This window comes from Sinohyriopsis cumingii, chromosome 1 (genome assembly GCF_028554795.1).
Source record: "Sinohyriopsis cumingii isolate HCF-2022 chromosome 1, ASM2855479v2, whole genome shotgun sequence".
In the NCBI taxonomy this organism is placed as follows: domain Eukaryota; kingdom Metazoa; phylum Mollusca; class Bivalvia; order Unionida; family Unionidae; genus Sinohyriopsis; species Sinohyriopsis cumingii.
The window spans coordinates 54,794,359-54,806,970 of record NC_142961.1 but is presented as its reverse complement, the minus strand read 5'-3'; the positions used below and the strand labels follow the sequence as shown (position 1 = coordinate 54,806,970).

General features: G+C 35.3%; 1 protein-coding gene across 1 annotated transcript in view; it reads right to left on the bottom strand.

Moving 5' to 3' along the window:
- Positions 1-12,612, bottom strand: part of LOC149806893 (uncharacterized) — a 248,378-nt gene that overhangs the window by 168,786 nt on the left and 66,980 nt on the right. The window contains exons 11-12 of the mRNA XM_089959232.1: positions 8,290-8,397; positions 763-900 (exon numbers count right to left, since the gene is read on the bottom strand). Of these exons, the coding sequence (XP_089815358.1) occupies positions 763-900; positions 8,290-8,397 (246 nt within the window). The remainder of the gene's footprint in view (positions 1-762; positions 901-8,289; positions 8,398-12,612) is intronic.

Below are 12,612 nucleotides of genomic sequence, written 5' to 3'. Positions count from 1 at the left end.
AGAATTTAACTAGTGGATAGCTGTGCACATGCATGTTCAATAGCATAACTGGGCCATTACTGCTGAAGGACTAAACAGGTGGTTTGCATTTAAGTGTAAATGCAGTGTTTTCTATTTTGTTGTTTGTTTTTAAACAGAAGCTGCTGCATAATCTGGAATTGAACTGTCCATACCTGAATGGATTGCTTTTCATGTTTGAACAGTAGGATAAATTTACAATGTTCAAGAGATTAAGCTCAACAAACTAAGGTGAGCCTCGAATCAAGTCAGCACACAAGTTTTCTAAATGAATGAAATATACAAGACTTTTAAAATTAATTATATTGTCCATATATATGATCAAAATAAAGAACTCTGACTGCAGAAATGGTATTTGATTGTTAATCACTCATGTATCTGTCTTTCCATGGGTGGTCTCCATTGATTGGCTGTTCAAATATCAATCAGCAATGCTGATCAGCCACTCCATGGTGAAGATGCAATTGCTGAGTGCCAGCTGAAGCATGGTGATGATCTTTAAGTATTTTATTGCTCCATTGCAGAGTGTTATTTTGGAGTGAAAGTGGAGGGATTAAGTCCCCCACCCTGATGTATCCAGGGGTTCCAAAAACAGGTGAGCTGAACTGTATAAAGAAAATGCAAAAGTAAAAGTTACTGGAATGCACATTTTAGTTTTATTTCATGGTATATCCCAATGAAAAAAAGCACATTCAAATCAATATCAATTGCTGAGACAGTATAATATAGATGAAGTATACTGACCATTATTGAAGCCTTTCTGACATGATAGGATGCAGCAGAAGAAAGTACACACTTCTCCACAAGGGGGATAACTCTGTCATTCTCATCCAGAACCTCTTCAAGTTTGTTGATTATATCATAGCCAATGTTTCCTAGTGTCTGATAAAAGCAAAAAAATTATTTTACTATTAAACATGATTGTTTGATGTAAAGATGATTTGAGGGTTCTTATTTTTCCTGTTTAGAAAATTGTCTTATGATGATGAACACCCCATACAACATTTTTGGCAGATTCCATCTGAATTTTAGGTGGATTCAGGGTGTATTCCACTTAAAAAACCCAAATTTTAGATGGACTTTAGGCGGACTGGGAATACAGCTGAGGTAACAGACTGAATCTGTCTAATAGTTAAGTGTACTATTTCTCATATTCGTCCTAAAGGATAACTGTTAGACGGAAAAGTTCTGATTGTCCAGCTCATTTTCCTACTCTAAGACGGATTTTGGACTTATACTGATTTTAGCAGAAATGTTAGACATAATTTTGAACTTTATCAAAAGAACTACAAAGATAGATGAATCTTTGGACTTTGAAAATTTGGTGCAAGGCAGATTTTGGACTTGATCTGATGTTCACTCAGAGAAATAAGTTTTTTTACTTCCAATTAAAACATGCTTTATAAAAATCATACTCTAGTGAAAATGTGACTGAAATTTCAGTAAAATTACAATGAGTATTTATCATTGATTCATAATAATTTCTAAGCATTATTAGGCTGTTTAATAGAAATCTGAGGCAGCTTTTTCTTAGATGGAAACCTTAGGCAGATTTTAATTGCAGGTGAAAATCTCAGGTGGGATTTTTTCAGGCAGATTTTTGTTACAGGCAGAAATCTTAGATGGATTTTTTTGTTGTTGAAGTGGACTCTTAGGACAACTAATCTGCATATTTAAACTAAAATTCCACCAGAAATCCACCTAAAGTCTGCTTGAAATTTGTCTAAGCTTCTTTAAGTTTATGGTTTAAGCATAAAACGCTTAAAAATCCCATCTGAAATCCACTTTAAGTTCACCCGGAAAATGTTGCACAGGATTTCAGGCAGATTTTTAAAGGCAGAAATCTTAGATGGATTCTTTTTATTGAAGCAGAATCTTAGAACAACTAATATGCACATTTTGCCTAAAATTCCACCCTGAATCTGCCTGATATCCGTTTGAAATTCACCTAAAGCTCCCTTAATATGATTATGGTTTAGAAATCCGCCTTAAGTCCGCCTGGAAAATTTTACATGGGACTAGCACAAACTGTACTTCAGACAGGCCTAGACATTTATAGTTAGTTTGCTGGAACACTGATTAAATCTAATATTGTTCTTTAAAGGACTTTGTAACTTCTTTGAATTCACTAATTTTCATGGAGGAATCAAGTTTCAAGCATTTTACAATTGTTTAATACCATGAATTTAAAGACCCAAGAAAAATCCTTCCATGGAAACAATAGAACTTCTTACCCAATACACAAATTAATGTACCAACAATGATCCTTCCATGGAAACAATAGAACCTCTTTTCCCTGGAATCCATAGACCTCTTACCCAATCCTCAAATGAATGTATCAACAATGATCCTTCCATGGAAACTATAGAACCTATTACCCATTCCACAAATTAATGTACCAACAATGATCCTTCCATAGAAACAATAGAACCTCTTGCCCATTCCACAAATTAATGTACCAACAATGATCCTTCATGGAAACAATAGAACCTCTTACCAAATCCACAAATTAATGTACCAACAATGATCCTTCCATGGAAACAATAGAACCTCTTACCCAATCCACAAATTAATGTACCAACAATTATCCTTCCATGGAAACAATAGAACCTCTTACCAAATCCACAAATTAATGTACCAACAATGATCCTTCCATGGAAACAATAGAACCTCTTACCAAATCCACAAATTAATGTACCAACAATGATCCTTCCATGGAAACAATAGAACCTCTTACCCAATCCACAAATTAATGTACCAACAATGATCCTTCCATGGAAACAATAGAACCTCTTACCCAATCCACAAATTAATGTACCAACAATGATCCTTCCATGGAAACAATAGAACCCTTTTCCCTGGAATCCACCAACCTCTAACCCAATCCACAAATTAATGTATCAACAATGACCCTTCTGTGGAAACAATAGAACCTCTTACCCAATCCACAGATTAATGTACCAATAATGATCCTTCCATGGAAACAATAGAACCTCTTACCACATCCACAAATTAATGTACCATCAATGATCCTTCCAAGGAAACAATAGAACCCTTTTCCCTGGAATCCATAGACCTTTTACCCAATCCACAAATTAATGTATCAACAATGATACTTCTGTAGAAAGAATAGAACCACCTATCCAATCCACAAATTAATGTACTAACAATTATCCTTTGTAGAAACAGTAAAATCCATAACTCATTCCACAAATAAAAGTACTAAGGAAAGCTATGAGTTTTCAAAAAAACACCAAAATTGATAGCCATAAATATTAATGGAATTATATCAACAACTGGCACATTTTAAACCACAATATTGCTATACATGAATAAGCACAAATACACAAAATATACAACAGCAGAGTGTTACAACTCAGTGGTCTTAAATAAAGTAATAGAAAAGAGCAATCAACAATATTTTGTAAAATACAAAAAAAAATTTATTTCCCTAGAATACAAAGTGAAAATTTCAAAAGAACTTGCAGTATTGTGAATTTAAATCCCAAATAGTCATAAATGCTCTATCACAAGTCCAAATGTATTAAGTTCCAATAGAATTCCAGTGGTATTCCAAATAAGTTCCAATTAGGAATGTATCAATGTGCCTGTAGACTTGAATGTGGTAATGTGCCAATGGCCTGGAGTGTGATAATGTAATAAGGCTTTTGATGTATCACAATAATATAGTCAAAAAATTTTCTTTTATGAGTTCACTATAATTCCAAATTAATGTTTCTGTACAAAAATAATATTGATGGGCACTTTGTATTTCCAGTTAATAATAATCTGAATAAATAATTCGATGCAAATGAAAAACTGAACACAACAATAAGACTGATTCTGCTTCAAGATGTTAAGGCAAGAATGATTAATTTTTAGATTATATAATCCTCTACTTTACCTAGGTTGCAATTACCATTTTCTGAAAATACTCTTTCACTTAATGGAATTTTCCATTCTAGAACATTCTGAGGTCAGAATAAAGACTATCTTTCAACTCCAAACCAGGTAAACATATTTAAATTAATAATGATCTGAATATTTAATCCACACTCACAGAGAAAAATTGAGTTATGTATTCTGTTGTTTACAAAATAAAAATCCCTGGTCAGGTACACAATGAACTTGATTTTGGACTAAGGTCAATTACTAAATACAAATGTATACAACATATAATCATTAAGAAAAACCAACAAATAATACAAATTAAATATAGATAACAATATTATAATACATTAATACTATTAAAGTAGATATTATTTAATATACAGATTCCATACATCAAAAGACATAGAGATACATTAACTAGTTCATCAAATATTTAATTCTGATTAATGACAGGATTTCTTTTATTTGCATTGCAACATAAATGTTTCTCCCCAGATTTTCAATTATCTTTTGAAGAGGTGAAAGCCAGTTAAGCTAACTGGAACAATATACATGCTCAAGACACACAATGACCATCCTAACTTCATGCCTATTCTTGATTGGTGCTCCATGTTTCTTGTGACCTCATATACTTGTTTTGAGAGTTTGACAATATTAACTTAGTCACTAACATCTGTTGATAGTGATAGTGATAGTAACTGCTCACAAAGGAATATTCCATGAAATGAGATTTAAATATGTACCCAAATTAAAATCAACCTGAAAGTTGGTATCATATCTTTTTTCCGTTTTAAAATATTAATACTGAACAAAATGAAATGTATAAATACCATGCAGTGAAAAAAGACATACCTAATTTACATAAACTAACAATATTGCTATACATTTGAACAGCATGTTGTTTAATGCCACTAACTCAACACAAGTACACTCAGTCATATAATTTTTTTTCTTTATCACTAGATAACTGTTTGGTATAACATGATCAGCAGTTATGGACCCCGATGTCACAAACTGACTTAAAATTATTCCCTTGCATTATTTGTGCATTAAATAAGTTTGGATTTTCAATATAATCAAGACCTAAAAATATATTATCTGATGTTGACTGTGATAAAAATGCATTATCTTGAGTTGACTGTGGAATACAAACTCATGTAAGCAATAGGACCATGAGAGTGGTGTAATAGTTCTCACCAGGTGAAAAGCGTGTGGACTGCATGATACCTGTAAAAGTGTCTGTATTCAGCGACCATATGCAAGGTAAAACTGGGGAGATCACATGTACAATTACTATGGGCAGGAGCTAAAACCGTACAGCGACCATATTCAAGGTAAAGCTGGGGAAGTCACACATACAATTACTATGGACAGGAGCTAAAACCATACAGCAACCTTATGCAAGGTAAAATAATAATAATAATAATAATAATGAGGACTTTGTATAGTGCCTAATCTTTAGAAGCTCTAAGCGCTTTACAACATTAGACAACACCTATAAGATAAGAAACATAATCATATTATTACAAAAACAAACAACACAAAATTATAAAAACATTAAAAAATAAAAAAAATGCTGAGAATATTTCAGGTAGGAAACATTATTAGGTCTTTAAGTTTGTTCTTGCAGTCGAAATAAGTGAGTTTTGAGAGCCCTCTTGAATGTGATCACTGTGTCTTTGTGTCTAAGTTCAGTGGGCAATTCATTCCAGATTGCTGGGCCCTGGTATGCAAAAGAGCGCTGTCCATATGACTTTGTTTTCATAGTGGGAATAATGAGTACACATTTGTCAGAAGAGGAGCGTAAGTATCTTGCTGGTGTGTACACATGGGTGAGGTCAGATAGGTATGTTGGACTGGAGTCTGACAGTGAAATGTAGCACAGAGAACAAATTTTTGTTTGATTCTGGATCGAATGGATAGCCAGTGTAGGGTACAGAGCAGCAGGGAGGTGTGCTCTGATCGTGGTACTCTAAGTATGATCCGAACAGCTGTGTTTTGAACTTTTTGAAGTTTCTGGAGTAGATATTGAGATGAACCAGACAGAATTGAGTTACAATAGTCCAGTCTTGAAAATACTAATGAACACACAAGTGTTTTAGTGGCATCAACTGAAAGATATTTGTGAATTGAGCTCATGTGTCTCAGCTCAAGATATGCAGCCTTGCATATGTTCATGACATGTTGGTGCAATGTGAGAGTACTGTCCAGAGTAACACCTAGGTTTCGTACTGATTGTGTGAATTTAATGTTGGCGTTGCTGATATTTATTGTTTGAGGTAAAGGATGTGAATGAGAAAATCTTTGTGATGTCATCAGAATGGCCTCAGTTTTATCATCATTCATCTGCAGCTTGTTACAAGTCATCCATGATTTCACATCAGAAATGCACCTCTCTACACCTTGGATGGTAGCATCAACTTCAGTTGGGTACTGCTAGATTTGTATATTTGGGTGTCATCAGTGTACAATTGGTGAGACACTGGATGATGATCTATGACACTTGAGAGTGACTGAGTGTACAGAATGAAGAGAACAGGTCCAAAAACAGACCCCTGTGGAACACCACAACATAGATCAACAGCTGGGCTGGAGTGTATTCCATTTGCAGATACAATTTGTGTCCTGTTGACCAAGTAGGACTTGAACCACAGTAAGGCTGTATCATGAATGCCAAATACATGCTGGAGATGGTGAAGTAATATATCATGGTCTATTGTGTCAAATGCTGCAGACAAATCAAGGAGGGTGAGGACTGTAATCTTTCCGCTATCCAACGCAGAGAGAATGTCATTAACTACTTTTATAAGAGTTGTTTCAGTACTTGGCAAGGGCGATATGCAGATTGTACATTGCTAAAAAGACTATTTGAATTTAGATGAGATACAAGCTGGGATAGAACAACTTTTCTAAGATTTTTTAAATGAATGGGAGATTAGAAACTGGGCGGTAGTTCTTTAAATTGTTATGGTCTAGTGTTGGTTCTTCAGCAGAGGCTTTACAATGGCAGTTTTGAAAAATGATGGGAATTCCCCAGATGAGAGAGAGGTATTAATAACATCAGTTAGTGAAGGCAATACTGGTTCTAAGCACTCAAGCAGCAGTGATGTTGGAATCGAATCAAGTTCACATGACTTTGGTGCACTCTTTATCACGATTGTACGTACGAAATCCATAGAGACAGGTTCAAATGCTGCTAATGGTTGCCGCTCAAATTCTGTATCCCAACTGTATGGTGACGATGAGTCAATTGAAATTGTGGTGTCAAGCTTATCTCTAATGCTTTGTACTTTTTCACAGAAGAAATTTGCAGACATATCCGGAAGGTCGACTGGAGAGAAGGTAGTTGGAAGTGGTGTTGATTTGTTCCTTGACATTAGCTTGTTAGTAATCTCGAAGAGCTCTTTGCAGCTGGAACTTTCCATGATCTTAGTAGTGTAGTGGGCTGATTTCGCTGCATGGACTATATTTGTGACATTCTTCTTAGCGACTTCATAGATTTGCATATGAATAGTGAATCTGGTGGAAAGCCAGAGCCTCTCAGCTTTACGACAGTCTCTTTTAGCAGTGCGAAGCTGGTCCCTAACACTGCTATACCATGGAGAACACTTTTGAATTGATACTCTGCACTTGGTAGCTGGGGAGGTCACACATACAATTACTATGGACAGGAGCCAAAACAACACAGCGACCATATTCAAGGTAAAACTGAGGAGGTCACACATACAATTACTATGGACAGAGGCTAAAACCATACAGCAACCATATTCAAGGTAAAACTGAGGAGGTCACACATACAATTACTATGGACAGGAGCTAAAACCATACAGCAACCATATGCAATGTAAAACTGAGGAGGTCACACATACAATTACTATGGACAGGAGCTAAAACCATACAGCAACCATATTCAAGGTAAAACTGAGGAGGTCACACATACAATTACTATGGACAGGAGCTAAAACCATACAGCAACCATATGCAATGTAAAACTGAGGAGGTCACACATACAATTACTATGGACAGAAGCTAAAACCATACAGCAACCATATTCAAGGTAAAACTGAGAAGGTCACATATACAATTACTATGGACAGGAGCTAAAACCATACAGCAACCATATACAAGGTAAAACTGAGGAGGTCACACATACAATTACTATGGACAGGAGCTAAAACCATACAGCGAACATATGTAAGGTAAAACTGAGGAGGTCACACATACAATTACTATGGACAGGAGCTAAAACCATACAGCGACCATATGCAAGGTAAACCTGGGGAGGTCACACATACAATTATTATGGCCAGGAGCTAAAACCATACAGCAAGCAGGTTAGAATTTTAACACAATTTTAAAATCTTTGCTGATGGAGTGTACCTCTATGGCAAGACGTTGTCCTTTCTCTGTCACGATGTCAGAAGTCTTGCAGTCATCCCCAATCCTAAGTCTCATGGTATCCATCATCTTCATCAGCACATGATCTCCCTGGAAAGGAACAAAGAAACTAGGAGAGTATAACTAATTAGCATTCATAACAGGTGCAATACAAGTTACATGCCATTAGTACACTTAGCATTGCAGGATGCATGTACGGTCTTGTTTAGTGTTGCATGCCCATAACATCGTTTGGATAACTTTGCATGAGACATTGACTGTTACATCAATGCTACATGCATAAGTGTGATCCAGTTAATGGAAGACACTCATCAGCAGGAATAATTTTTTAAAACCCAATTACGACTGCACCTAGGATTAACTTACCAGACCATGTGCATCAAGAAGCAAAATACATCTGCTTAATATTACTGGGCTGTGCAAATCCATGCATATCCTGAAGTGAAATAATTGGTCAAGCTGGCAAAACTTTTTAGGAATCTTGTTTGGCACAAGTCAGACTTTATCAGTGTGAAAATAGTTGGGAGAAAGCAGATTTCTGAATCTGATTTACAGCTAGCATGTAAAATAATCTCTCGCTGATAAATCAGTTACTATTGCAAGTAGATTCCATCAGTTAACATGAGTATTTTCAACATATTAAGTTACATCTCTACTGCCACTAGTGCTCAAAAGAACACCTGCTAACATCTGCACATCACAGTTCTGAGCCACTCTAACACACAAAGTGCTAACACCTGGTGGATGCATCTGCTTCTCTTGGCAGTAACGATCAGTGATGTCACTTGAATGTGCAGAAACCCTGGCATTCCCCAGCTGAATGCTTTGTACCTTAATTAACTAAATTATGTTACTAACTGAAAGAAAGAGTAGACCCAAAACCCATAACTATGACACCTTACCTGATATGAGCTGTAGACACTACAACAAATGTGTATTACAAGCCAATCATTATTGATAGTACTGAAAGTATCCAAACGTTAAAAGGTACCAGTAGTATCTTTCAAGACCTTTAGTAGTTTTGAAATATTTGCTAGAGTCCTCCTTTTTCTTTATGATCAACAGAAATTGTAACTGTAAAACTAAAACAACAGTCACAAGTACAGTATCTCCAATAATAGTAATACATAATTTGATTGACATATATATATATATATATATATATATATATATATATATATATATATATATATATATATATATACATGTATATATATATATGTATATAGAATAGGGTTTGATCTGCTGATCTGCAAATGTTATTTGAAATTTTAAAAAGGAATATTTTTGTAAATTTTGTAAAGCTTATTCTGAATCAGTAAAAGTTAAGTAACTGAATATTTCATATAAATAAAACTCAAAATAAGTAACTGTAAATTCTATGTACCTCAAAATTACAGAAAAGTAAAAAATCGACAGGACAAGCTTCTTTTTTTGTTGCAAACAAATGTGTATTACAAGCCAATCATTATTGATAGTACTGAAAGTATCCAAACATTAAAAGGTAGTAACTTTCAAGATCTTTAGTAGTTTTGAAATATTTGCAAGAGTCCTCCTTTTTCCTTACGATCAACAGAAATTGTAACTGTAAAACTTAAACAACAATCACAAGTACATGTACAGTATCTCCAGTAATAGTAATACATAATGAAATCAGCAGGACAAGCTTCTTTTTTTGTCCCAATCAAATGGATCACACTAAAATGTGCTTATCCTTGTTACTAAAACAGAATTTCTTATACAGAGATTGATTTGCTGTGAACCTTCAAATTTTTAATAAAACATCAATGTCCCAGACAAAGTGCATGAGAAGCTGACCCACATGTGAAATTTGACCAGAGGGATGGACACAGATTGGTTTTGTGCACTTAACACCATTTGTCAGTACATAATAGTGTATACATGGCAGCCAGTATATTTGGTGGAGTAAGAACTTGGAAAGAACCATAAACCCACGGGAAGCTACTGGCAAACTTTCTTACATACTCATATTGGCCAAACCAAGATTCGAACCCATATGGACATGGAGATGTGAGTGATCTGTAAAGGTCAGCTCCTTACACCACTCAGCCACCCAGGGCCATGGACAGACAGACTGACAGGCAAAAGTATCTACAGATGTACTTATAATAGCAATAATATTCTTCAAGTATGATAAAATGAATGGAAGTCATAGCTTTTGTTTTAAAAGCAAATACGATCAAGTAAACAAATATTATAGGCATTAACATTTTAAGGACCATGATGCCAACTTTGGAATATGGTCAGATTTTAGGACTGGTGTACTTCAATCTGATTTTTAACCTGAAGTCAAATCATGGGAGCTCGTATCCTGAGTATATCTTCAGAATGTATGAAATTCAAATATTATATATGAACTTCAAATATAATGTATGAACTTCAAAAATATAATGTATGAACTTCAAATATAATGAATGAACTTCAAATATAATGTATGAATCTTATTTATATTCACTTTATCTCCCCCAAATGAGTATGGTCACAATGTTTATGCTGAGGTAGATTTTTTAAAAGATCAGGCCCCCATTTTACTAAACATTTAAATTGTCTATAAGAACTGAAATAATCCCAGGTCTACATTTTAAAACTAATTTTTTTTCTTTTTGCACTATTATAAATTGTGATATAAATTTCATTTTTATCATAAGTACTGCAAGAATGATAATGCCAAAATCTGAATTTCAGAAGAAATTTGCAAAATGTTGTGAAACCATCACCAGGTATTCTCTGCAGTTTTGGCCCATGCATAGTGAAGTGCATAGTGAAGTGCACTTTTTGTTTTCTTGGGGTAAACTAATTTTAATTCTGCAATACTTACCCATGGCTATTGTTTAGCTTCCTTTTTGATGCTAAAAAAACCCATACCATCCATTTGATGTATACATCCTCTCTTCGAGTGAAGAATTGACAGTATGACACAATCCCTTGTGCAGCTTGCTTGTTTCTGGTATGTTTTGTGCAAAAAGAGGACAGCTAACTCACCTTTTTCACAGACCACTTCTACATCAGGTCATCAGAGGGGGATGGGAGGAGGGCATTGGACAACAGCCATAGATAAGTATTGCATAATTAAAATTAGTTTTACCCCACAAAAAACTACATTTTAATAGCAGCAAAAGCTTACCCATGGCTATTGTTTAGCTGAATTTCTCAGTAAGAAGGGTTGGCTGATGCTCCGTTAAACTGAAGAAAAAACCCAGAGACAATGGAAAATACTCACCATTGGTGGAGAGGTCCATGCTATGGAAGGCTGGTATTTCTCAGGGCCACATGTTATGCCATAATGATGGGACCCAGAGAAATGAAGCCTGCACTTGGTTGGGATAATTAGCAGAGGTAAAAGTAGGAAAATGTAGAATGGAAATGCCAAAATGCTGCCTTCATGATGTCCTCCAACGAGGAGTGATTAAGGTAGGCCCAGGAGGTAGTAATGTCACAAACCTCATGGGTTCTAAGTTTCATAAAGGATAGGTCTCAGTCAGTAAGAGACTGGTATGCTCTTTTGATTGTGGTGACAATCCATTGTGAAATAATGGTGGCTGAAATGTCTATGGAACCCTTGAGAGGAAGGAAGAGATACTTTCTGCTCTTTATTTTTCTTTGGATGCCTTAAGACAGAAACAGAACGCCATCATGGGACATAAAAGTCTATCTGTATCTGCACAAATCTGACTGACACTCGAGATTTCTATTAATAATGGAGTTATGGAAGGTAATTGATTTTTGGCTAAAAGTCCTAGTTGAAAAAGGTGGGAAACTGAATCATAATTCCCATGAAAATGAAAACAGCCAGTGTAAATAGATAAGGCATGAATCTAACTTCTTCGTTGCACTGAGGTAAGGTCAAGTAGAAACAGTTTTGAGTGTAAGGTCCTGAAAAGAACCCTCACTTAATCATTCATTGGGGGTTTGGGTTAATGACCATTAAACACAAGAAAGATTCCATCTTTACAGCTCAAAATACTTAATCAGATCAGCACGGTGTGAACCTGAACCAATTACCATGCCTTGAGAGAATTTAAGTGTGTTAGAAATGGCAACTCCATAGACCTTATGATAGTGGATACAAAGCATTTTTTTTTCTAATAGAGAAAGAAAAGGAAATTAGTCACAGGGGTTATAGAGGGGCAGGTAGGATCAACACAGTTCCTACTGCACCAATCACAGAAGATTCTCCACCTGGCATCATAGACCTTAGATGTAGAATTTATCCTGGCCTGAATGATGCAAATGGCAACTCAGCCCAAAAAGTTGTTCTGGCAGAGATTGCATCAGATAAGCCAA